The sequence below is a fragment of the Mustela erminea genome, chromosome X, assembly GCF_009829155.1.
Source record: "Mustela erminea isolate mMusErm1 chromosome X, mMusErm1.Pri, whole genome shotgun sequence".
In the NCBI taxonomy this organism is placed as follows: Eukaryota; Metazoa; Chordata; class Mammalia; order Carnivora; family Mustelidae; genus Mustela; species Mustela erminea.
In genome coordinates this window covers 70,795,450-70,820,971 of record NC_045635.1, presented here as the reverse complement: position 1 = coordinate 70,820,971, position 25,522 = coordinate 70,795,450, and the positions used below count along the sequence as shown (strand labels likewise).

At 39.5% G+C, this 25,522-nt stretch overlaps 1 protein-coding gene across 1 annotated transcript; it reads right to left on the bottom strand.

Moving 5' to 3' along the window:
• Positions 1-1,243: 1,243 nt before the first annotated feature.
• LOC116583488 lies at positions 1,244-7,529 on the bottom strand. The gene is made up of 2 exons (XM_032331558.1): positions 7,412-7,529; positions 1,244-2,455 (listed from the first exon to the last, which is right to left on the bottom strand). The coding sequence occupies exon 2, from the start codon at positions 1,995-1,997 to the stop codon at positions 1,350-1,352; it is 648 nt and encodes a 215-aa protein (XP_032187449.1). The 5' UTR covers positions 1,998-2,455; positions 7,412-7,529; the 3' UTR covers positions 1,244-1,349.
• Positions 7,530-25,522: the final 17,993 nt, after the last annotated feature.

Here is a 25,522-nt window from a genome sequence, read left to right as displayed (position 1 = left end):
GCCCAGGAGCAGGGAGCAGAAATCAGGTAAGGTTTCTGATTGCTACATATGCTAGTCCATACAGTATATGGACTAACTTGAGTTAGTGTGTGTGTTTGTGTGTGTGTGGGTGTATGCGCGCACACGCGCATGCGTGCTGTAACTACTGAAAGCTTGTCAAGCAAGTTTTACTCAAATCACAGATTTCTCCCTTGGACCTCTACATTGCTCCAGCTTTCTCTCTTCCTTGCTTCACACTTACTACATGAGTAGACTGTGCCTTGTCTTTGGTGTTTATAGAAGGGAAGAGTCTTCCTGAGGAAGACTCGATCTCTCGGGGAAAGACTAGAGTTGGTGAAAAATAACTACATTCATGGGGCGCCTGGGTGGCTCAGTGGATTAAGCCGCTGCCTTCGGCTCAGGTCATGATCTCAGTGTCCTGGGATCGAGCCCCGCATCGGGCTCTTTGCTCAGCGGGAGCCTGCTTCTCTCTCTCTCTCTCTCTCTGCCTGACTCTCCACCTACTTGTGATCTCTCTCTCTGTCAAATAAATAAATAAAATCTTTAAAAAAAAAATAACTACATTCATCTGGCCTCATTAAGGAGGCAGCTGGCAAGAAACAGGAGGGTGCAAGCTCCTGTTTTCATGCCAATAGTATTTGAAGGGAGCAGTCAAGGAGCTGGGAATCCTGCACTAAAGTGGAGGAGGCCTTGAAAGTGTTATCAGAAAGGTTGGCATAAAATTTATTTTGATAATAATCCCTCACACTTGTACAGTGCTCTTTGCTTTGCAAAGTACTTCCATGTCTGTGATTTCACTGGGTTCTTGTAGCACCACTTGTCGCTCTCGCCAGCAAGAACGACCAGGAGACACGGAGTGACAAGCTTGTGAATCTTTATTGTTCTCTCTCCTTACCCGGATGTTTACCCCTATTTATATCCCCTCTCCTCCAATCAGCAGACTGTACACGTCAAAGGAAGCATGATCAACTCTTAGCATGATAGAAAGCATGCAGTGTCCACGGGCTTCCTGTTCTGGGCATAGCCAATCATCTTTCAGGTGGTGCGCAGGTCCTCTGCCTGGCTGCAGGCGCAAGCGCCATGTTGCGTATTATGTACGTAGCTGCCCCCAACAGCTCCCCCTTTTCTTTTATATATATGGCAGGGACCGTGCCTGTCTTAGGTTGCTGATCCTCACCTTCCATGCTTACCCATCATCGGGTACTCCCCCTGGTTGAGGAGTCCCTGTCTTAGGTTGCTATGGATGTGGGACCAGTCTTACCCGTCTTTGACTACCGGTCCAGCATGCTGAGCCATATTTGGGGGGAGGTACCAGCCTCGAGGGCCATCATAGCTTGTACAATCATTTCTCATTGATGTCGTTGTTGGTGGCCTAGACGGCAGAGGTATCTTAGCATAAATATAGACGCTCCCACCATAAGGGCACAAAATACCCCTATGCCTGCCCATTCCTTCAAGAAGGACAATGAGCTTTGGAAAAATTTTACCCAGTCTCCCACAGAAGCCAGGGACACTTTGGTGGCATTTAGGCTTACAATTTGGGATCTAAGCAGCCGCGTAAGGTTATGAAATTTGGCGGACCAAGGCCCATTGAGCATTTTTCCTAACTCTTTGGAGATATTGGCAGCTCTGGTGAAGTTAGGATACTCTACTGGCGTAACACAGATTCCCTTCATATTGCTTATACATCCCACCACCAGAAGTCCCTCTAAAATGTCCATTTGTTCTTGTAGCAAGTCCACTCTCTGATTTACAATTAGGATCCCTGCATGTAAGTGTCCATTGATCTGTTCCTGGGTTGCCAATGCCTCTGCTAGTTGTCCTGTCACATTGTTGAGTGCTGCGGCAGTCTGTACAGATGTAGTCAGGGCTATAGCTGCTGCCGTGGCTGCAGCTGCCGAAGCTGCTATTGCGGCCACGATTGCAGCTGTAATTCCAAAGTCCCTTCTAGGCCGCAGCAACACAGGCAGCTCGCCTGTGTTAACCAACACCGGCATAGGAATGTATGTTGGTATTCTTGTTATCAAAGCAGAGTCCCCTGTCGAGCTGTTCCAACATTCAGACAACCAGCACCTGTCACCCAAGGCACGCCGGTAGTAGCATTGGTGGCGAAGATAGGAGGGAGGATCTCCGACTCATTTGTCAGTGGCATCGGGACAGGCCAGGCCTTCACCAGTGCCCACATCTGTCGTTGGCTCGCCTCTATCATGCTGTCTTGGCTCAGGATCATCACCATCGTCATCCACAGGCTCCATTGCCACCATCCTAGTGAGCCTCTCAGGAACCCACACTGGGTTGCAGCATCCTGTGGGAAAACACAGAAATCCTCGGTGCCACCGGAGCACCGGGTCCGGGCCTTTCCATATCCTGGTAAGGATATCTTTCCATTTAACCATCATCTGTGACTGCTTATGCTGGCCCCAGTGCCTTTCTGCGGCGGACAGGCCATCCGTATCTAGCATCAGAAAATTTAAAATAAATGTTACTAAATTGGTGAGATCTCTGGGGGTGGTGTATTCTTCCCCTACTCCCCCTCTTTTTATTTTTTGTAATGTGGTCTTGAAGGTTAAGTGGGCTCTCTCCACTATTCCTTGACCTTGTGGATTATAAGGGATTCCTGTGCTATGTTGACTACCATAGCTGGCTAAAAGACTCTTGAATGTTTTAGATGTATAAGCAGGCCCATTATCTGTTTTCAAACTTTTAGGTACACCCCAGCATGCAAAGCTTTGTAAACAATGGGTTATTACTTTTTTAACATTTTCTCCTCTTAGTGGTGTGGCCGTTACTATTCCTGAGCAAGTGTCTATGGACAGATGCAGGTATCTCTGAAGTCCAAAGGATGGAACATCCATCTGCCACAAATGATTGGGGAGCAGGCCTTTAGGGTTAACACCCCCATGAGGGCATTGGAAGATGTACAGAACAATTACCACAGCTTCGCACAATCTCCTGCGCGTTTGCTCTGGATATGTTAAAACGCATTTTCAAGGTATCAGCGTTCACGTGCCATTTTTGATGATAGCGCTTTGCTTCTTCTATAGTACAGCAGAGATCAAACTTAGCATTTGCATCTGCCAAGTTGTTACCTTCTGTCATTGGTCCAGGCATCCCCGAGTGAGCTCTCATATGGCCAGTATAAAAGGGTGCATATCGGGCTCTTATAGCGCTCCTTAAGTCTGATAACAATAAGGAGATGGGAGATTGAGATGGAGAAATAATAGCTGTTTCTATCGAGCGAGTAACAGCGACTGCATATTTGCTGTCTGACATTATGTTGAGGGATGTGTCAGCAAATGACTGTAGGACCACAGTAATTACCAGCAATTCTGTCCTTTGTGCTGTGTCTTCCGGTACCACCACAGGTGTTACTTGTCCATCTATAACATACGCACCTGTCCCGTTTTTGCTCCCATCAGTGAAAACAGTGGTAGCTCCTGCCAAAGGTTCTAAGCGACATACCTTTGGCCATATGAAATGTGTTTCTTTACAGAAGTCAATTAGAGGATGAGAGGGATAGTGATTATCAAACTTTACAGGGAAAGAAGTTACTAAGATAGCCCAGTTATCATTGGAATTTACAAGGATATTCATTTGACCCTTATCATAGGGAATAGTGCAAGTATCAGGTAATCGTCCAAGAATGCTAAGACACATCCTTATGACTTTGGCAGTTAAGCTAGCAACAGCATTTGGATATGTAGTAGCAGCACAGGAGAGATTATGTGGTAAGTAAGCCCACTGTAGAGGCCCTCCTTGTCATAGCACTCCTGTAGGTGAGCCTGGCGATGGAATGACTATAGCCATCACTGGATCTGCAAGGTTACATCTATCTGCAGTAGTATTAGACATTCTCTCTTCAATCAAATTTAAAGTCTTAACAGCCTTGGGGGTGAGGGATCTAGGAGAATCTAAACCTGGATCCCCACGTAGAATATCAAATAAAGGTTGTAATTCACTTGTGGTGACTTTAATATATGGCCTTATCCAGTTAATATCTCCTAGGAGTTTTTGGAAATCATTTAGGGTTTTAAGGTGATCCTTTCGTATGCTCATTTTCTGGGGTGATATCATCGTGTCTGAAACCCTCAGACCTAAATATTCCTTCAGGTTTCCTGCTTGAATTTTCTCAGGGGAGATTACTAGCCCCCATGTGGCAAGCTATTGTTGCATGTAAGTCAATGCCTCAGGGAGTGTCTGCGGATCTTCTCCACAAAGTAAAATATCATCCATGTAATGATAACAATGAATATATGGGAATCTTTTTCGAAAAGACTGAAGGGCATTGCTGACATACAATTGGCACATTGTAGGACTATTGTCCATCCCTTGCGGGAGGACAACCCATTCATATCTTTGATCAGGCTCGGCATGATTAACAGATGGGAGGGTAAATACAAACCTTTCTGTGTCCTCTGAGTGTAGGGGTATAGAGAAGAAGCAGTCTTTGATGTCAATAACTATGGACGGCCAATTTTTTAGCAATCAGTGACTACGGGAAGTCCCAATTGAATGAGTCCCATTATCTGCATTTGATCATTTATTTGTCGGAGATCATGCAACAGCCTCCACTTACCTGACTTTTTCTTTATGACAAATATAGGAGTATTCCAAGGAGATGTGGATTCACGCAAATGACCCTCCTTCAATTGGTCTTGGACAATTTCTCTAGCTGCCATCAATTTCTCTTTTGTCAGCGGCCACTGAGGCACCCACCGAGGTGTATCGTCCTTCCATTTAATTCTTATTGCCCCCGTGGCCACTGGAAAAAACCCTGGCCCCCCATAGATGGTAGCCTAGGGTCTCCTTGCCTTTGCTTTCCTAGTCCTTCTCCTGGTTTATATCCCATATTCTCCATTATATGCTTTGCAGGATCACTATATAATTTCTCTGTGGTTATCACAATATCCATCTGTTCCAAGACGTCTCGTCCCCAGAGCGTTACGGGAAGGGGATGCACATAAGGTTGGAAGACTCCCCGATGTCCCTCTTCATCCTCCCACTCTAATGAAGAGGCACTAAGGTCTGGACTCATGGCCACTCCAAGACCTCTTAGTGTTTGATTTGCTTTTACTAGTGCCCAATCTTTTGGCCAGTCTCTTTGGTTAACGATGCTTTTGTCAGCTCCTGTATCTAATAGTCCATAGAACTTCCTTCCCCTTATCTTTAAGGGTAACATAGGCCTATGTTTCATATCCATAGTTAAGCATGCTAAAGAATTTCCTGTCGACCCAAACCCTCCTTTTCTTTGAAGACCCGTAGATGCATAGTTATCATGCTTACTAGGCAAAATCAAGAGCTGAGCAATTGTTTCTCCAGGGTTAATGACTGTTATACCCTTTGGGGAAGAAACCAAGATTTTAACCTCTCCAGTAAGATCTGGATCAATCACTCCTGGATGAACAATTAAGCCTTTTAAGGTAGAGGAACTCCTCCCTATAAGCAACCCCACGGTTCCCTCTGGGGGGCCTCCCACTAGATCAGAGGGAACTGCCTGCACTCCCATGTCCGGCGTTAGGACCAGTCTGGAGGTTGCACAGATGTCGAGTCCTGCAGATCCTGCAGTTGCTTGCCTTGGTCTGTTGGGGGGTAAAGTTGCCGCGCCATCTGGGGCAGAGTCATGACCGCCCCGTACATTTGATTCGGGCTCCGGGGGGATGGGCCCGGCCGTCCGTTTTTTGACTCACCCCAATTATTAGGGGGTAATGGGTTGCCTTCTATATCAGCCACAGAATGGCATTCACTAGCCCAGTGGTTTCCTTTTCTACACCTTGGGCATAGGTTGGGTTTGGGGTATCCTGGAGATTTACCACTAGCTGCCTCACCAGGCTTCACAAACTTAACTGTTTTTATCTGCCCTTGACCTTGATATTGCGTTTTTCTTTGAGGGCAGTCCCTCTTGAGGTGGCCCCCTTGGCCGCATAGAAAGCATCCTTTGGGTCTTGCTCCTGTGCCTTGTAAGGCTTGCGCAAATGCAGCAGCCATAACCTGTCCTTGAATGACTTGCCCTGAAATGTCTCTGCAAACTTTAATATAAACAGATAAATCCTTAGCCTTCCATGGCCTAATAGCTTCTCTACACCACTTATTTGCATTTTCGAAAGCCAACTGTTTAACCAGAAGCATGGCAGTATCCACATCCCCAAATACTCTCCCTGCTGTCTGCATTAACCTATCTACAAAATCTGCGTAAAGTTCATTTGGCCCCTGCAATACTTTGGACAGTTGCCCTTGCAAGTCTCCCACCCCCCGCAAGGTTCGCCAAGCTCTAGTCGCAGCTGTAGCTATTTGATGATAAACTCCAGGTGGGTATCGACTTTGCGCTTGGGATCCCAGATAAAGCCCAGTGCCGGTTAACATATCTAAATTCCACTGAGGATTTCCTGCTGCTGCATTCCTCCTTGCTGTCTCCTGACAATTATCCTGATTTTGTATTTTCCACTCTAAATACTGTCCCCCTGATAGTACAGCTTTAGCTAAATTTCCCCAATCTTCAGGAGTGAGGTAAGGCTCCCCACAGCTTCCACCAAAGAAATTGTGAAAGCAGCCTATGGCCCATATTGCATAACCGCCTCTTTAAGTTGCTTCACCAATTTGAAGTCTAAGGGCTGATGATACCTCTGCTGGTTCTGATCTTCCATAACAGGAAAAAACCCTTTTCCAGGACTGAGTACCTCCCTCCAATTTTCCGCTATGCAAGCAGGACATCGACACGCCCCCCGAACAGGCGGGCCTATAAGGGGGTGGCCATTCATAAGGTGGGGCTGTAGGGCCAGGAGATGGCGCTGTGGCATTAGGTTTATTCCCTACTTCCTCTTTTAATTTTAACTGCGCCATAACCTTTTGTAACTCCTCTTCTCTCTCAGTTGAGCCAGAACCTTCCTCACTTCTCCCTCTTTTAAATTTTCTTCTCCTGCGTGGTTCACCTTCTCCTGCGTGGCTATGTCTTCTAGCTCGTCCTCAGAGAGCCCTTCAGAGCTTTCACTATCAATATTAGAGCTTCGGAGCGACTCTCTAAGAGACTCTTCTTTCACTTGCTCTAAAACCTCTTCCCCCTGTTTTATGACTTCCTCACTGGCTCCCGCTTTGACTGCAGGCATAGTTTTACTAAAGACCACACGGCAAGGTGGCCAGCGCTGACTTCCGGATCATGCCGGAGATCTTCTCCTAAATGCTCCCACTGGGGTATATTCAAAAGTCCTTCCTCCAGAAACCAGGGCGCTACTATCTGGACCTCTTTTAGAAAGGTGCGGGCTGTTTTCGCCTTTAAGGGGGTGCCGTTAGCTTTAAGCAGCTCCTGCAAAGGACCTTCCATCCTTATCCTAGGTACCTCGTTTCCCATTTTGGAAAGCTTTTCTCTCGTCCTTATGGAACTTCCCTGTCAAAAGACAGACTCTGGGTGCACACTTACCTTCTCATTGTCAATCCCCTGTCTCCTATACCGAATTTTGAGGTTCCCGGGTCTCAGCACCACTTGTCGCTCTCGCCAGCAAGAACGACCAGGAGACACGGAGTGACAAGCTTGCGAATCTTTATTGTTCTCTCTCCTTACCCGGATGTTTACCCCTATTTATATCCCCTCTCCTCCAATCAGCAGACTGTACACGTGAAAGGAAGCATGATCAACGCTTAGCATGATAGAAAGCACGCAGTGTCCACGGGCTTCCTGTTCTGGGCATAGCCAATCATCTTTCAGGTGGTGCGCAGGTCCTCTGCCTGGCCGCAGGCACAAGCGCCATGTTGCGTATTATGTACATAGCTGCCCCCGACACCACTCTGAGATTTGGGAGGGGAAGGAACTTGCTCAAGATCACAAAACAAATCAGTGGCAAAAGTGGAACTAAAAACCGGGGTTCCTTGATTGGAGAAGTGTCTGTTCATATCTTCTGCCCATTTTTTGATATGATTGCCTGTTTTGTGTGTGTTGAGTTTGAGGAGTTCATTATAGATCCTGCATATCAAACTTTTGTCTGTACTGTCATTTGCAAATATCATCCCCCATTCCGTGGGTTGCCTCTTTGTTTTTGTTTGTTTGTTTGTTTGTTTGTTTTTGTTTTTGTTTTTTTTTACTGTTTCCTTTGCTGTGCAGAAGCTTTTGATTTTGATGAAGTCCCAAAAGTTTATTTTCGCTTTTGTTTCCTTTGCCTTTGGAGACGTATCTTGAAAGCAGTTGCTGTGGCTGATATCGAAGAGGTTACTGTCTATGTTCTCCTCTAGGATTCTGATGGATTCCTGTCTCACGTTGAGGTCTTTTATCCATTTTGAGTTTATCTTTGTGTACGGTGTAAGAGAATGGTCGAGTTTCATTCTTCTACATATAGCTGTCCAGTTTTCCCAGCACCATTTATTGAAGAGACTGTCTTTTTTCCACTGTATATTTTTTCCTGTTTTGTCAAAGATTAATTGACCATAGAGTTGAGGGTCCATATCTGGGCTCTCTACTCTGTTCCACTGCTCTATGTGTCTGTTTTTATGCCAGTACCATGTTGTCTTGGTGATCACAGCTTTGTAATAAAGCTTGAAATCAGGTAATGTGATGCCCCCGGTTTTATTTTTGTTTTTCAACATTTCCTTAGAGATTCGGGGGTCTCTTCTAATTCCAAACAAATTTTTGGATTATGTGCTCCAGCTCTCTGAAGAATGGCTATCAGACATGAAAAAATGTTCATCATCACTAGCCATCAGGGAGATTCAAATTAAAACCACATTGAGATATCACCTTACACCTGTTAGAATGGCCAAAATTAACAAGACAAGAAACAACATGTGTTGGAGGGGATGTGGAGAAAGGGGGACCCTCTTACACTGTTGGTGGGAATGCAAGTTGGTGCAGCCACTTTGTAAAACAGTGTGGAGATTCCTCATGAAATTAAAAAAATAGAACTTCCCTATGACCCTGCAGTTGCACTCCTGGGTATTTACCCCAAAGATACAGATGTCGTGAAAAGAAGGGCCATCTGTACCCCAATGTTTATAGTAGCAATGGCCATGGTCACCAAACTGTGGAAAGAACCAAGATGCCCTTCAACAGACGATTGGATAAGGAAAATGTGGTCCATATACACTATGGAGTATTATGCCTCCATCAGAAAGGATGAATACCCAACTTTTGTAGCAACATGGATGGGACTGGAAGAGATTATGCTGAGTGAAATAAGTCAAGCAGAGAGAGTCAACTATCATATGGTTTCACTTATTTGTGGAGCATAACTAATAGCATGGAGGACATGAGGAATTAGAGAGGAGAAGGGAGTTGGGGGAATTGGAAGGGGTGGTGAATCATGAGAGACTATGGACTCTGAAAAACAATCTGAGGGGTTTGAAGTGGCGGGGGGGTGGGAGGTTGGGGTACCAGGTGGTGGGTATTATAGAGGGCACGGATTGCATGGAGCACTGGGTGTGGTGAAAAAATAATGAATACTGCTATGCTGAAAATAAATAAATTAATATAAAATAAAATAAAAACCAGGGTTCCTGCTTCCTTGTTCTGTGCCCTTCCACTGGAGCAGACTAGCCGCCTCTGAATGCATGTAAAGGACCCACTCGACGGTGGTAGTTTTTCAAGAGTGTTTTAGAATAGGCTAGTAAGCTCCAGAGTGAAGGATTAACTTGTCACTGGTTATTCTGGGGACTGGGGCTCCTTTGTCTCAGTATAATTGAATAGCTTTTCAGAATTTGTTTTCTTTACCAGCCATTCTCTTCCCTCTTTTCTAACAGATAGTTGTTGATTATTGCTTTCTTAAGTAAGAAAATGTTGATTTCTGCTGTTCAAGCTAATAGTCTTGCCAAATTCATTGATTTTTCTTCTTGCAGAGCACTGGAGAGAAATAGGTGGGAATTATACTCTAGAGGGACTGATTGACATTACCCCATTTACATGGGTCTCATGTTTCAGTTATTAAAATACTAAAAGTGCTTTTGACTGATGATTTAGATATTTGCCTTACAAAATGAGAATAAATCCATCTATATTTCACAGACTTTAAAACTTCTGAAAGTTTCTACTAGGTATACAATCCCTTCCCCACCTCCTAGAGTTCTTAAAGATGATTTTCTGCCTTTTTTGCATAAAATTCATGAATGTCCTTCTCCAAACATGCCCCCTCCAATATCTACACACTGGATATATTATAATCATTCAGAGAACAGTGTAACAGTTTGATCTGGACACTGTACTATTTTAAATGGCATTAGCTTTGTTTTAAATTTCATGGACTTTGTTTTTTTGTGGTGGAGTTTTTTTGTTTGTTTGTTTTTGTTGTTGTTTTTGTTTTAGCAGTCATCTTACACTACTGGCTTATTGTGCTTATGATCAACAACAACAACAACAAAAAACTTCCAGTAACTACTTTATGCATACTGTATATTAAGGAATGTGTCCTTGAAGTTAATTTTATCAACTAAATTAAGATATTCTTCATTAATACTTTTTACATCTCTTGTGGCCAGATTTTACCCATCCTCTCATATTGGCACAGACTGGGGTGTTCTTCCTTCTCATTTTGTCATCTACCAATTTAAAAAATTATTCCATTTCTATTTTTATTTGAGACCTTGATAACAATATGAATAAAATAGGAGAGACTTATAATTTTCCACTGTTGTCAACGATATATTAATTAACACATTTGGTAGCATGAAAAGTTAACCTCACTATAAATCTTCCTGTTAGTTCAGGCCACATTTTGTCTGTCTTAACAATGGAAGACTGTTTGTTTAATTCAGATATGCTAGCTATAAGGTAGTCAGTCATTTGATCTTTCAAGCTATTCATACTATCACAAAAGGAAATGAGGCTAATTTGACTTGACTTGTTATCTGCAAACCCATGCTAACTTACTGAAGATGAAATGGTCTTGGGCATGCCAGTTGAAGTTATCTTGACTCAACAAAAGAAATTACATACCCTCACACTTCAGAGCACATGTACTGTCCTGACTAACTCTAAAAGTGGAACTCAAATTCCAACTGACAGAACTCTTGTTTCAGAAACAGCCATTTTTAACACAAATCTGGCCCAAAAATTAGTGAGGTAGGCATAAATAAAAGCTGGAAAATTGAGAGAATGTAATCCTTGTCTGTTAGGATAGAAAAGGAAATAAGAGAAATATCAGTCTGCCACTTTTTCTATTTATTTTAAGCAATCTTGTTTCTTTCAACTTTGCAGTTTGTATTATAGACCAGGTAGAAACTTAAAGAATGTGTGTTGATAGAGTACTGAAGCAGCCTTATAACAAGCAAAAGAAAAGCAAAAGGATTTAAAGCAACTGTGGTAGAGTAAAAGAGAATATTTGAGGTAAAAAAATTGGACTCAAATCTGAGCTTTCTAGCATATATTGCCTAAGTAAAGTTGGGTAAGTCATTTAATTCCTTTGAGCCCTGGTTCCTGGGTTTTTTCTTTTTTTCTTTTTTTTTCTTTTTTTTTTTTTCAGATTGATGCTACCTGATGAAGTTGTAGTGAAGGTTAAAATTCTTCCTTCACGAAATATAAAAGCAAAGAGAAATCTTGCTTAACAGGGATTCAATTTCCTACTGTTGTACTTTGGGGGATGGTCTATTTTAAGAGGTCTTAATCTGCTACTTTGTGAAGTTTCCTTAGTGCAGTATGCACATGGAAACTGTCAAGTATATTGGCCTCTCCCTACCCTTTGAATGATGCCAAAGCTAGAAAGACAGAGTTTTGTTAATAATGGGCAATTTACTATTGTTTTTTTAACCTTAGAAATACCAAGTGTGTTTTCCCCTATAACCTGAATTCCTTATCACTAACTTGGGTCAGACAAATCACTATTCCTTCTTCAGTTTTACAAACAGAATGACAAGGTGTATCTAAATTGCTTAGATAAGTGATCTCCAACATGGACTGTGGAAAACAAGCTATTATAGTATGGGAAGGAAAATAGTGTAACTATTTAAAATCACTTTTAACTCATTCTTTTACATTTTCTACTTTTTGTGTATATTTTATTATATATGTAATTAAATTGATGCATTAATATAGTTGACCTACAAATACTGAGGACACATACCCAAAATTTACAATAAGGGTCGCAAAATTTAGGTATTGCTGGTTTGGAGGATGACAGAAATAAGATACAGGACTTTTGTTAGAAATTTAGCATGCCTGAAATCGAATGCCTTCATTTACCCCTGTGAATCTGTTCCTCCTTTTGACCTATTTCTGTGAATGATATTATCATTCTCCTAGTCACCCAAACTGGGAACTTGGGAGTCATTCTTTGCCTTCTCTGGTTCATCATATGACATCAGTTGCCAAGCCCATTATTTCTAAAACATCTTTTGTATATGTCTCTCCCTTTGTAATTCTATTGCCACCACACTAACTTACGCTTTAATTTTTTTTTAATTAAGATTTATTTATTTATTTTGGAGAGAGAGAGAAAGCATGAGCAGGAGGGGCAGAGGGACTGGGAGAGAGAATCTCAAGCAGATTCCATGTTGAGCATGAAGCCCAATGCAAGGGTTGATCTCACAACCCTGAGATCAGAAGCTGAGCCAAAACTAAAAGTCAGATGCTTAACAAACTGTGCCACTGAGATGCCCTTATGCTTTGAGGTTTTAAGATGGGTACTGTATTGTAGCATTATGATGTATTATGTAGTATTATGATAGTATTGTAAGAGCTTCCTAACTGCCTCTTTTCTCTTGACTCAATTTAACCTACCTATTTTTTTAAATGTATGTGCATATTTTTCCTACTGTTGATAGAGTATGGGCTACTTAAAGGCAAGCAGGCATGAGCACTGTCTTTTATCTCTCTATCGTGCCTTACATATGGTAGGCACTCAAATATTTATAAATAGATAACATTATATTAAGATTTGATTTTCTGTCTGAGACTTAGGGTTCAGGCCTTGGGGCCTAAAGCTCATGAAATTCTTTCTAATTTATGCAATCAAGTAAGATTAGTCTAAAATCGGATTCCTAAATTTGTAGTCAGATATTAATTTATTTTTTTTAGCCACTCTGTAAAATCTCACTTTATCTGAGAAAAGTGTTTCATGAAGAAACTTATATTGTAGCAAAATGCCACTCTCTTCTTTCCTAAAACATATTTCAAAGACGTGCTCACAGGGAGCATTCTCTCTCATTCTTTTTCTTTGCCTTGGGAGTCAGAGTTGAATTCTCGGCTGTATTTTATCACCAACTTCCTATGATTACTGCGGTGAATTGTTACAAGTCATATAAGCTTGCTCTGTTTATAGAAATAGGCCTGCCATCCCCCTTTCCCTACCTCCTCCTACCTACCTTTGGCTACTTCATAGAGATGGAACAGATGTGATCCTACATCTGACCTAATTTAGGATTCTTAGAAAAAAAAAAACCATATATATATATATATATATATATATGATATAAAGTTGCCTCTTGGGAAGAGAGGGGAATTAAACTAAGATCTAACTGGCTTATTCCTGTATAATTATAGACTTATATTGTTAGCTTGTTCAAAGACCTTCTGAAAATGATGTGTATCAAGTAGTCTCAATGCAAAGGGCTTACTGAATGACTAGATAGCAACACTGCTATTCTCTCTTATTTATGTTACAAATATACTCTCTCTCTCCTCTTCCTCCACCTATCCAGCTACCAGCTCTAGCATTTTCCTTTGAGTTCCCCATGACAATTCCAAGTCACTTCTCTATGGTATTTAGAATATGAATCTTGTTTTTCTACAAATCTTTTCTGTTTTTAAGAACCAAGTCACTAACATATGTAATATACACATAATTCATTCCTAGCTGTGTGTTTCAAGTCCCAAGGCTTTTTTGTAGTCTTATCAGAATGTGTCAGCACCATAGAAACTGACCACTTTTTTTAATTAAATTTATTTATTTTCAGCATAACAGTATTCATTATTTTTTCACCACACCCAGTGCTCCATGCAATCCGTGCCCTCTATAATACCCACCACCTGGTACCCCAACTTCCCACCACTTTTTTAAAAAAAGATTATCTGTTTGACACAGAGAGAGTACAAGCAGGGGGAGCAGCGGGCAGAGGGAGAGGGAGAAGCAGGCTCCCTGCTGAGCAAGGAGTCCGAGGTAGGGCTGGATCCCAGGACGCTGGGGTTATGACCTGAGGTGAAGGTAGACACTTAACAGATTGAGTCACCCAGGTACCCTGAAACTGACCACTTAATGCTGATATTGGCACCAGTGGCTTCTCCACGTTTTAGGCTGATTATAGCCAATCTCTTTAGCATGACAAAGAGGCTGCTAAGATCCCCATTGATTGCTGTTTCTCCCATGCCAAAACAATCTGTTAAATCAGTGCAAAATTCATCTTTCAACTTGAAGCTACAGGTATGCAACTTGTATCTAAGTTGCACATCAATTGGATAATTAAAAAGTGTTAGTGAACCTAGCTGTAATTCATGGAGGTGCCACCCACGTGATTAGATGATATGTTCTATCTACGTACATTTTTATCTTGAGGGCCATATAAACACGTACAGAATTTTAAAATGCAGGGAAGTATACCACACTGTGTGAGCTACAGTTACTAAATCAAATTTCTAAGAAATGCTAAACTGTTGGAGAGGATATATTCTTTTGGTCATTTCAGGCTGAAAAAAATCCCAGAGACTTTTTTTTTTTAACGAGCTTCTAATTTGGTGAATTACATTGGCATTGATCTACTACTTTTAGTAGTACCAATTGAGTAAGATATTATTCCCTGGGATCCTTAGGGCCTCTATAGTTATCTCCATTCCATATTTCCTTTTTTATTCCCCATTCCACATTTTCTATCCAAGCTTATTATATCAGGTTTTCTGAACTTCAACTCTGTCAAAGGTAGTCCAATGCAGAATTAATTTTCTTACAAAGATGTATGAACAAATTTTTATAAGTGTCATGTTTTTTAAAGAGTTCTTGATTCCAGGAAACAAACTGAGGGTTGTAGAAGGGAGAGGGTGGAGGAGTGTGGTAATTGGGTGATGGACATTAAAGAGGGCACATTATATGATGAGTACTGGGTGTTACATGGAACTAATGAATCACTGAACACTACATCAAAAACTAATGATGTAGTATATGTTGGCTAATTGAATTTAAGTAAAAAGCACACACAAACACACAAGGGTTTTGAGGCTTTGGAGAGTACAAATATCTTCATAATATTGAGAAGGATTGGATTTTAGTTTCTTTTAAGTACTGAGATTTTATAAAACTGTAATTCTTGTTGGAAATAAGGATTTACTTCTTCGTACAGATTTTCCATGTGTATATGCAGGGGAAATTGGAAAGATTCATATGATGGTAAACTAACAAACAAAAAAATTCAGAAAATTAGGCAGAAAAATTAATTTATACCAAAATTTGACCCTCAAATCTTATGAAAGCAGACCCAGCTTTATGTAAGGCTGGTTTTTGAAAACGTTAGACTTAACTGATTACAGAAAAGTGCACAAATTAGTCCTGATTGACATTCCATCCTACTCTCGTTCTCATGACCTGCATGGGTTCTTAAAGCAGAGGCCTTGTCTAAGACTCCCATGCTTCATGTTCTCTTCAGATCAATTATACTCATTGCCACTACGTTCACAAGGACAGGGAGCACCTTAGTTCGGCCTCTCCTACCTTGTCTCTATGCTCAATGAGGTGTCTCTTCTCCAATCCACTAAGAATTAATTTCATAAAATTAATAAATTAATCAATTAAGAGTTAATTTTATATCCCCCCAAAAGAGTTAATTTTATAAAAAGTGACATATTACATGGAAGGTATTTTAATCTAAGTTACAGCCATTTATCCACACTACAATCCCTTTTTTACAGTCACAAATCCCTAAGGTCACAAATTAATGAAAGGTAGAATTGTTATTGGAGCCTGTGGTTCCCTTGAATTATTACTGATAAGACTAGGAGAACTTACCTCTATTTGGACCCAAGTATAAGCACCCAAAAAGAAACCATGTCCTAAGAGATGCTTTTGATTACTGCTAATCTGGTGTGAGTTCTTCATAACATGAAATCAGTTGTCCAATGTTCTTATAGTGATTTTCTTTTGGATTAGTAATATCCTGATTAACTTGAAATAGTGTCCATAAATGCCACCTTGTAGATTGTCACTGGGACAATGATCTATAACCACGATTTATCAACCCTCTCTAGTTACCAAGCTGGTGCTTGGAAATTTCTCTCCCCATTTGCCAAAGCTACATCCTTTAATTACCTGATTTATGCAAGATTTTTTAAAATGGACCTATTGAGAGACAACTATGGAACAACAGAATGAGAGGGACTTAGAACCTGAAGGTCAGCTTTCACGTTCTGGCTCTGTTCCTGACTTGGACAACCTACTTAGTTTATGGGAAACCAATCTTAAATGAGTGATTGTGATGACTTGCCGCTTCCTGATGGCACACAGGAGAAGAAAGAGGCACAAACAAGCCAGCCGCAACAGAAAGAGAACAGGGGTCGACAGTAGAAAAGGCGGTCACCCCGAACAACTCCTCAGTGTCATATTTATTGGAAAGTAGGTAACAACCAGCAAAGAAGAGGGAGTAGGTGACACATCGACCATGAGTCTTATAGATACGTAAGAAGAAAGGCAAAAGATGTCTGGTCACGTAGTCCGTGACCTGCAGAGAGCAAGCCCAAAAGGGACCATCTAATTAGCCCCAGGTGGTCTCTGGAGTAGGGGAGAAAACAGAAAAAAGAAGCAGGCAGCATTTGCCCTGAGCGGGCCAGGTGTTCCCAGCTGCTTGACTTCAAGGACATGTATTGTCCTCTCCCCCAGAGGCCGGTTGCTAGTACCTGTTCTTAAGGCTACATCTAAGCATGCTTGGTAACTAGTATAAGTTCTCATGGGTTATATTTTAAGCAGCATGTTATTCTGAGGGACAGTCACAAGGACTAATAGAGACAGTGTTTGTGGAAAGGCTTTGTAAACTGAAAGCATATAAAATTTAAACTGCAAGCATAATAGCTACCACTGAATGTTTCAGTGTGTTAGAGGGTTTGCTTAATGAGCCAATTCTTCAACTTCTGGACAGACTTTGTTGGTTTGGTGTAATAGTTTCTTTTCAGTGGGTCTTATGCTGATGACTGAAAATAGCCATAAAATTATTTAGTCAGCTTTGAGAGCTAATTGCCACTGAACCAAATGTGGAGACATCTTACCACTTGTTTAATGTCAACTCTGTTTCCCATGTGTCAGTCTCTCTTAATTTTCTGGTGAATCCTAGGACCATTGTTCTTATTTTGACCAAATATAAGTTACGAATTGCCACATATATTTCCTATTTAAATACATATTTAAATAGGAAATTTAATCACTCTACCTTTTAAAAACAAAGTGGCATTTTTAGTTTTCTAAATAATGTACAATATTTTGTTTTTCATGACCCAAGTGTTATTTGTTTTTACATTTAAATTCAATTAGCCGATCACCAAACCCTTCAGCATCACTGAGCAAGCTATGTTTTTGACCTTAAGCTAATTTAATATAGTTTTAGTTAAAACCCTTGGCTAACCCAATATAACTCAGAGTAGTGAAACCCAATTTTCAGGGCTGATTTTACTATTAGGTTGTTATGGTATAATCAAGGAACAAGAATGCCAGCTCTTACTTTTCATTTTAGCCATGTAGAGCTAGTCATCTCCCTGATACACTTATACAGATTATGATCATACTTACTCTAAAAGGTTTACTCCAATTGTGGCAGTTTGGGGGAATTTAAATTTTCAGTATTAATTATTCCTCTTTTCTGTCTCCAAGTGAAAAACCTATGGTTCAATTGAAGGTTTCAGGTGAGATACACAATATTTTGTCATTAGTATTCCAACCCTTTTATTTTGTTCATTCCTGTAACTAGGTAGTCAAGTGTCACTGGAAGAAGTTGAGATTCTTTATAAACCTCTATTACATTTTGAAATGATTACTAGTATCCTTAAGTCCTAAATTCAAACTTTGCCCTTATATCTTTCCATTTCAGTAGTCCTTATATTGACATTGCCAAGTAAATATTTGTGTAAATGAGACATGTCTCTTCTCTCCACCTCATATCTCTATCTTTCCAGTCTCATTTTCCCAAATCCTCTTCTGTTTATAGAATAAGTATCCTTTATTTACATTGCTAACCCCTAGTACCCATGTCTTTAATTCTTTTTTAAATTCAAATTCAATTAGCCAACACATAGTACATCATTCATTTTAGGTGTCGTGTTCAACGATTCATCAGTTGCGTATAATACCGAGTGCTCATCGCTTCACATGCCCTCCCTAATGCTCATGCCTTTACTTCTACACTTATTCTATCTTTACAGGAATTTTTCTTCATCTGATGTTCAAGTGTATAGACAGGACCTACATTTGGACCAATAACAAATAACGTAAGTTTTTCTTCCCCTTTCCTTTATTTTAACATCTTCTCTGGCTATAATCTAGCTCTAGAGGCCCTTTCCACCATATAGTGTACTTCTCTCAAGTAGTGGTCATATCTGCAAATGCCCTCATCAGTTTAAGCGAGTATTCCCTAGAATTATTTGGCATGTAGTAAATGTTTCCATGGTGGAATTTAAAACAATTACGTCTAATGCTGAATTTTACCACTTACTAAGAAATACTTAGCAGTAGCTCCGGGTATTGGCATGAGCATCTTGAATAAAAAATTCTGCAGCAGTTCAAAGCCCAGTACTTTCAGATGGCTAATGGGATTTGAATAATAAACTTTTGTCCAGATAGTATAGTTGTAATATTTGAAAAATTTTCTGTTGAATAGTTTCCTATTTTTTTAAAGCATGTTGTTTCAGTGCTATTATATTTTGTTGATTTCCAAATGCTTGCCTAAAATTCCAAAATCTTCAGTTGAGTGCCCATCCTCCTAACATTCTACTTAGAGCAATTATGATAAGGATAATTTGTATTTTAGGTCCTTTGGAAATCCTTATTAAATATCTTTTGGAACAGGTGACTTGTCTTCTACTGTCCAGCTCAGTTCCTACTCTTTGAGGCTGGAGCTTATGTAAAATCCCAGTTTTCATGAAAAAATTAGATAGTACACATCTTGTAAACAGTGTTGTGATGTCCATAATCTCTACTATTATGAAACACAGCTTTTCATATGTGGGCTTTAGGCTAGGTTGTTCTTTTATCTTTATTGACATAACCTTTAAATAAATACTTAAACATGGAATAACTAGAGTTCAAAATAAATTCACTTTGCTTTCATTTGATGATAGGAAGTGTATCACTGGAATTCTACCCAATGGAGTTTTAGTATCTTTAAACAAATTCATGATAACATTAAGATGGTTTTCTATTACATCAAACATTCATAGATTCATTCATTTGCAGGCACTGTTTGCTCTTTGTTCATCTTTCATCATCTCAAGCAATGGATTTATCTTTTGATTCATCAGCTGTAGGAGCCCCTTCATTTGTTGTTTAAACCCCCATTCCCCTGGTTAATTACATTGATGTTAGGGGAAGTTGACACATTTTTGTCCACAATGGCCTGCTGCCAATCTATAATATTTTGTTCATTTTGCCTACTTAACTTTTCTGAATGAAAGTGCAAAGGAAGGGGTTCCAGGGAGCTTTAGGGGTCCATCCATGCCGGCCTATCCTCTGTTTTGTCAGTTTCCAGTTGAGTGGCTTAATAAGAGCAAAATTCTACTTCTCTTGTTTATTTAAAGTGAGTCCTGGGAAATGTGACTGAGTGATTGGTTGAAATACAAGTCAACCAGTCACCCAGTATTTCCCAAACCTCTCTGAAACTATTGTCTCGGTGGCTTTTGAAATCTTTTGTAGTGCCTAATCACTGTGTAAGAACAATATTTCCACTACCTACAATTTGAGATGGACTTTTGGTGAAAACAATGACCTTCACATTTGCTTTGCCTTATTTTTTTGGTCACAGTTATCAACACTTCAATGAATGAACCCTCAACATATTAATTTTAGTTACTATCTTTTAAGATTTTCAATAATTGTAAAAGGAATATGATGACAACTATTTCTTGATGAAGAGCCATTTGTATTTAACTGATGTTGTGTGATTGTTGCAAGACTGCAGGGGAACATGAGTTGCTAAGTTAAAGGAGTAGTTTTCCCCTGCACCACATTGTTGCATGACATTTTCCTACACTGGACATTAGAGAGGAACATGTAATTGGGAAAGCTGTCACCTTTCAAACTTTGAGCTGCATTGCTTGGAGACTATGGAAGGAAGGCTTTGAGATCTACCAGTAAATCATTATCTAATGGTTGGGGGACAGCTAACCTAGGCTGACATAAGATGTCATATGACATAAGATGTCATACTTTGAATGAACTGTTAACTAGTGGTATTATTAATGACTAAAATCCCACTAAGAAAGAAAAAGCAGAAGGAAAAGGTCATTAGGGAATTTAAAAAAGGGCATATTGATTTGTTCTGTTCTACCCCATCTGCTCTTCATAAGGGATTGTGATTGATGATACAAAATAAATGGTATAATATAACTCTGTAAATGTTGACTAAGATAATATCTCTAGATATTATGATATCTAGATATCATAATATTATGATATCTATGATATGATATTATCTCTAGATAATATCATTCTCCTTCTAACCAGAGGTTCAGGCAAAACTTACTAAAAAAAATTTTTAAAGTACTTTAAAAATCATCTTGGCTTTCTTTTTTTCTTAATTAGTTCTCATCTCAACCAAATGATTATGTCAGCAAAGGAGTCATGAAACTCCTGAGTTTTGATAAACCATCAAAGCTTGACATTACAGATAATAAAATGTGTAGTTTACTTTTCTTGTGATGCTTTTGTTTGGCTTTGTTATCTGGGTAATAATTGGTCTTATGGAATGAATTGGTAAATCTCCTAGATGTTGCACTCTTTTGGAAGTGTTTCTGAAGGTTTGATATAAAATTTTTATTAAATATTTGGTAGCATTCACCAGTGTGAAAAAAAACCTAGGAGGATTTCAAGGGTGGGAAAAATAAGAAATAGAAAGGATTGTTGCAGAAAAATGTAAAGATAAGTAATAAGCATTCTAAGAACAACAAAGAGAATGATGGTCTATAGGGGAAATATAGACATTTATTGCCAGTTAGAGATTTCTAAATAAATATAGATATAGATACAGATAAATATATAGAATATAATATACATAACACAATATATTTATATATGTAAATATTTAGAGAGAAAGAGTTTATAGAAGAGAGAGAAGAAAATAAAATATCGATGTTTTCTCCCTATTTACCCCTCCTTCTCCAAGTAATTTTTTTTTTGGAAGAAAGGAGAAAAGAAATCTTTATTCAAAAAGAGAAAAAAAGGAAATGAAATCTCAAAGCTGTTAGAATTCAAGGATTATGGACTAAATTGCAAAGGGACTTTGCAATCTTTTATTTGAATTAGAAGAAATTAAAATTGAAAATCAACCTGGGCTAAATGGGTGATGGGAATTCAGGAGGGCACTTGTGATGAGCACTACTTGTTATACGTAGGTGACAAATTACTCAATTCTACTCCTGAAACCAACATTAAGCTATGTGCTAACTGAAAAAAAACAAAACAAAAATCAAAAAGGGTGCGAGAGATATTAAAACTAAGGGACAGAGAATGGAGTGGGTGGAAAGCTATGGTAGTGGCATGTCTTGGGGCAACACTGTTCAAGTGGAGCGTGAACAATAGTAAAAATAATAGCTTCAAAGTTATTGTTAGGATGAATTTTTATAACATTTGAAATCTTTGGACTCAGTGCAAAACTTTATACTGCTTAAAAGCTCATCAAAACCAACTACTTCTGAAGTTTTGAACTGTTTATTTAGGCTCACAAGAAAAATAAACTCTCAGTTGGAATCTTAGTTAAGAACAATTTACCCACCTGCACAGCATTCATTTAGCATAGCATAGCACTGAACAAGCACTGAATATGTGTTGAGCAGCCTTGGTTTTCTACTGACTCAACTGGTAGTAAAAATGTGCCTTTTTAATGACTGCCTTAAGTGATAAATAATAAACTGCTTTGTCTACCTCTCTCTAAACCTTCAAATCTGGTTACGACAAACTGCTTTTAGGCATATCCAGAAACAAGGGATTCTGGCTTGGGGACTGCTTTATCCTTAACCCTCTTGTTACTGTTCCTTCACAAATATGAAACATTTTATTTTTTCTAAAGCCCTGGAGGGTGGACTCTATTTGTAATTTGAGAAGACAAAGCTAGAGGGGCAATATGGCCATGTGAGGATTCATTTTGGAACTCGTGATTTCCTTTGAATATTGACACTATTGTCACATATTTATTGAACACTTAATGCAGACTGGACTTTTTAAAAAGTGTTTGGTTAAGATGTGGAATATTTTCTTCTTTTGCCGGTTTATAGAATGTGAAATAGCAAGCATCGTGCAGTCTAGTGATTTTCTTTCCTTACTCTGCAAACAGAGGAAAAGAGGTTGGAGGTAGGGGTTGTGAATGAATCTGGTTTTCCTATTTTCAAATATTTCCTTCGGTGCCTCTCTGTTTCTCACTTCAGAATCCTGCCTTTTTAAAAAATATTTTATTTATTTTATTTTTTTGACAGAGAGAGAGAGAGAGAGATATGGAAGACAAGCAGGGGAAGTGAGAGAGGGAGAAGCAAGCTTCCCGCTCAGCAGGGAGCCCCATGCGGGGCTGGATCCCAGGACCCTGGGGTTATGACCTGAGCCAAAGGCAGATGCTTAAGGACTGAGCCACCCAGGCACCCCCATAATCCTTTTAAGTTAAAAGCTTTTAAGTTAACCCAGGGACTGCAGTCATAGAAACAATAAATAAATAAAAACAACACTAAATACATAGAAACCAATTAAACATTACATCTATCCCTCAAACAACTGTTCCTTCTAAAACCACAACAATCTCTAGCAGGCTGGATGCTCAAAGCCTCCAGATAAAAGGCAAACGTGAATCTTACCTGTTACTCAGATAGAGAAAATCTTGGAGTACATGTTTGTGTATGCACTGAACCAATTGGGTTAAAAGTTTGACCCATGCAATTTATAGATTTTGTAAAGTATTTGTCAATTCAGAGCTTACATCAAGTTTTTAATTCTGATTGCAATCTAAGAGATTTTATAATTGTATGAATATTTCTTAAAGGGAGACAATAACATTTACCTTCATGACCAAAATCTTCCCCAGGAATGTTGAATAGTTATTAATTTTAAAGAATATTTAGTTTTAAATCAGTACATATATCAGTAAATGATTCCACAGAGTCTGACTTGGTATATACTGTTCAGAGGGGAAAAAATTTTTTTTTACTTATTCATGCATTAGAATTTTCATTTTTACTGCAGTGATACAATACTTCTTTTTCTTGGTACTGAGAAATGATGCTTCAAAATGTACTCTCGATCTCAGGTAAAAACCTGCATCAGTAAATGATCCCACATAGCCTGAGTCAGTGTATACTGTTCAGAGGGGGAAAAAAAAACAAAATATTACTCATGGGTACATTAGCATTTTTAATTTTACTGCAGTGATCCTATATTTCTTTTTTCTGGATACTGAGAAATGTTGCTGCAAAATGCACTCTGGATCTCAGGTAAAAATCCACAGCTGGCCTTTTAAGAAGCTGCTCATTTAGATACAAATACCAACTAAAAGTCAAGAACAATATGATTCATCATTTCTGCCACTTTCTTCAGACTCTCTCAAGAGAATTGACACCTTCTGCTTCTTCTGTATTATTACTTACTGCAATTTCTGATGCCATGGTTGACCAATAATTGGGCAGATGGGAAGGAATGGTTTTAGCACCTCTAGCTGACACTAATGACTCAGAAAAAACAACTATCATTTGTTAGTGCAGCTACAAATAATGACCACTTTGACAGTGTGGACTATGAAAGAATGTGTAGGTGTGAATGTGAGGTAAGAAAGGGACCTAGAGACAGAAAGGGAAATGGAGAGCTCATAGTGATTCATGGCAAGTATAAAAACAGAAATAATATTAAAAGCACTGGTTTGTAAAATAAGCCCATTTGGGATGCCTGGTTGGCTCAGCTGGTTAAGCCGCTGCCTTCAGCTCAGGTCATGATCCCAGGGTCCTGGAATTGAGTTCCACCTTGGGCTTCTTGCTCAGCGGGGAGCCTCCTTCTCCCTCTGCCTCAGCCTGCTGCTCTTGCCTACTTGTGTTGTCTCTCTCTTTCTCTCTCTCTCACAAATAAATAAAATCTTTAAAAAAATAATAAAATAAAATAAGCCCATTTAATTCATCACTAAGGAGAAATCATTGTGCTTAATGCTACCAAATATTCTCCTTCAAAAACCCTGTTTGGATGATTTATATGATTTTTTGTTGTTGTTTTAGAATTTTTTGATAGATGTCACATAAGCCAGAGCTTAACCCAGATAAACCTTGAGTGAGGTAATAAAAAAAAATAAAAATAAATTTAAAAACCTTTTCCCATCCACTGTTTTTATTAATAACATCAAGGAGAAAATGAATTTTCTTCACTTGAAATTAAAAAAGCTTTCAGAATGGTGTTTATCGGAAATAATTAAACATACTTTGAACTTAAGTGCTTTCAGTTGAGAATATGAGTTCTCCAATGGGTTTGAATTTTCCCATGGTATTAACATTCTAAAATGCCATCCCTAGCATGTATTTAAGTAAGTCACAGAGTGTAACCTGAAAGTATAACCTAAAAACCTGCAAGAGCCACACAGAGACCTGGCTAGGCACGTTCCCATTTGGCCTTTCCTTGCAATGTACAAGCCTAATTATTTATAGCCAGGAACCGTGGGATTGAAAGGGGCACTGAACCCAGAGTGTCTATTTGCCCCAAATACTAACCAAGATGGTCCTTTTACTAGTTAACTTGTTTCAGTTTATAAAAAGAGCCTATTGCAGAGGCCCCTGCATACATATACGTAACTAATTAACACAGGCTTCTTCGTCCGGGCACTTAAACACTTGATAAACCGGGGAGAATCACAATATTAATGAGGGGGGGGAAATGAGGAGATATCTCTCTAGACAACATTTGATCAACTATAGAGGTCCTTTATTGTCACTGATTGTATCTCATAGGGAATTGGGGTTTGGTAGTTAAGAAAAAAAAGAGAGAGAGAGAGAAAGGAAACTGTAATAGAAGCTCAAAAGATTCTGGTTGGTATCTATGGGATGACTTAAGGGTGCCTGGAAAAAGCCACAAATCTATTTCTGCGACGTCTTCCACAGTGCCTGAAAGTAACTTTGGTTAAGAAGATGTGCAAAGCTCTTACTTTTTGGTGTTTAAATCGTTTCTGTTGCTCTATTGCAGAATGACTTTGAGGTTAGACAAGAAGATATTGTTTAAAGGAATTTCCTTTGTAAGGTTTTGTTCCTGTGGCAGAAAGCTGAAGGCTTGGTTTGGGGGGGGGGGGGAGTGTGCATGTGTGTGTGATCATGAATGCACAGCTAAAAAGACCCTCTGTGCTACTTTCTCAGGCTGCAGAGGTGACTGGTGGACTCCTGAAGGCAAGCTGTCTTAGCTGACTGGAAGTTTAGGTTAGAAACGAGAGCCCT

What these genes read in the sequence shown, in the direction of transcription:
- LOC116583488 (XM_032331558.1), bottom strand. Translation starts at nt 1,997, where the DNA reads ATGCCGGTGTTGGTTAACACAGGCGAGCTGCCTGTGTTGCTGCGGCCT.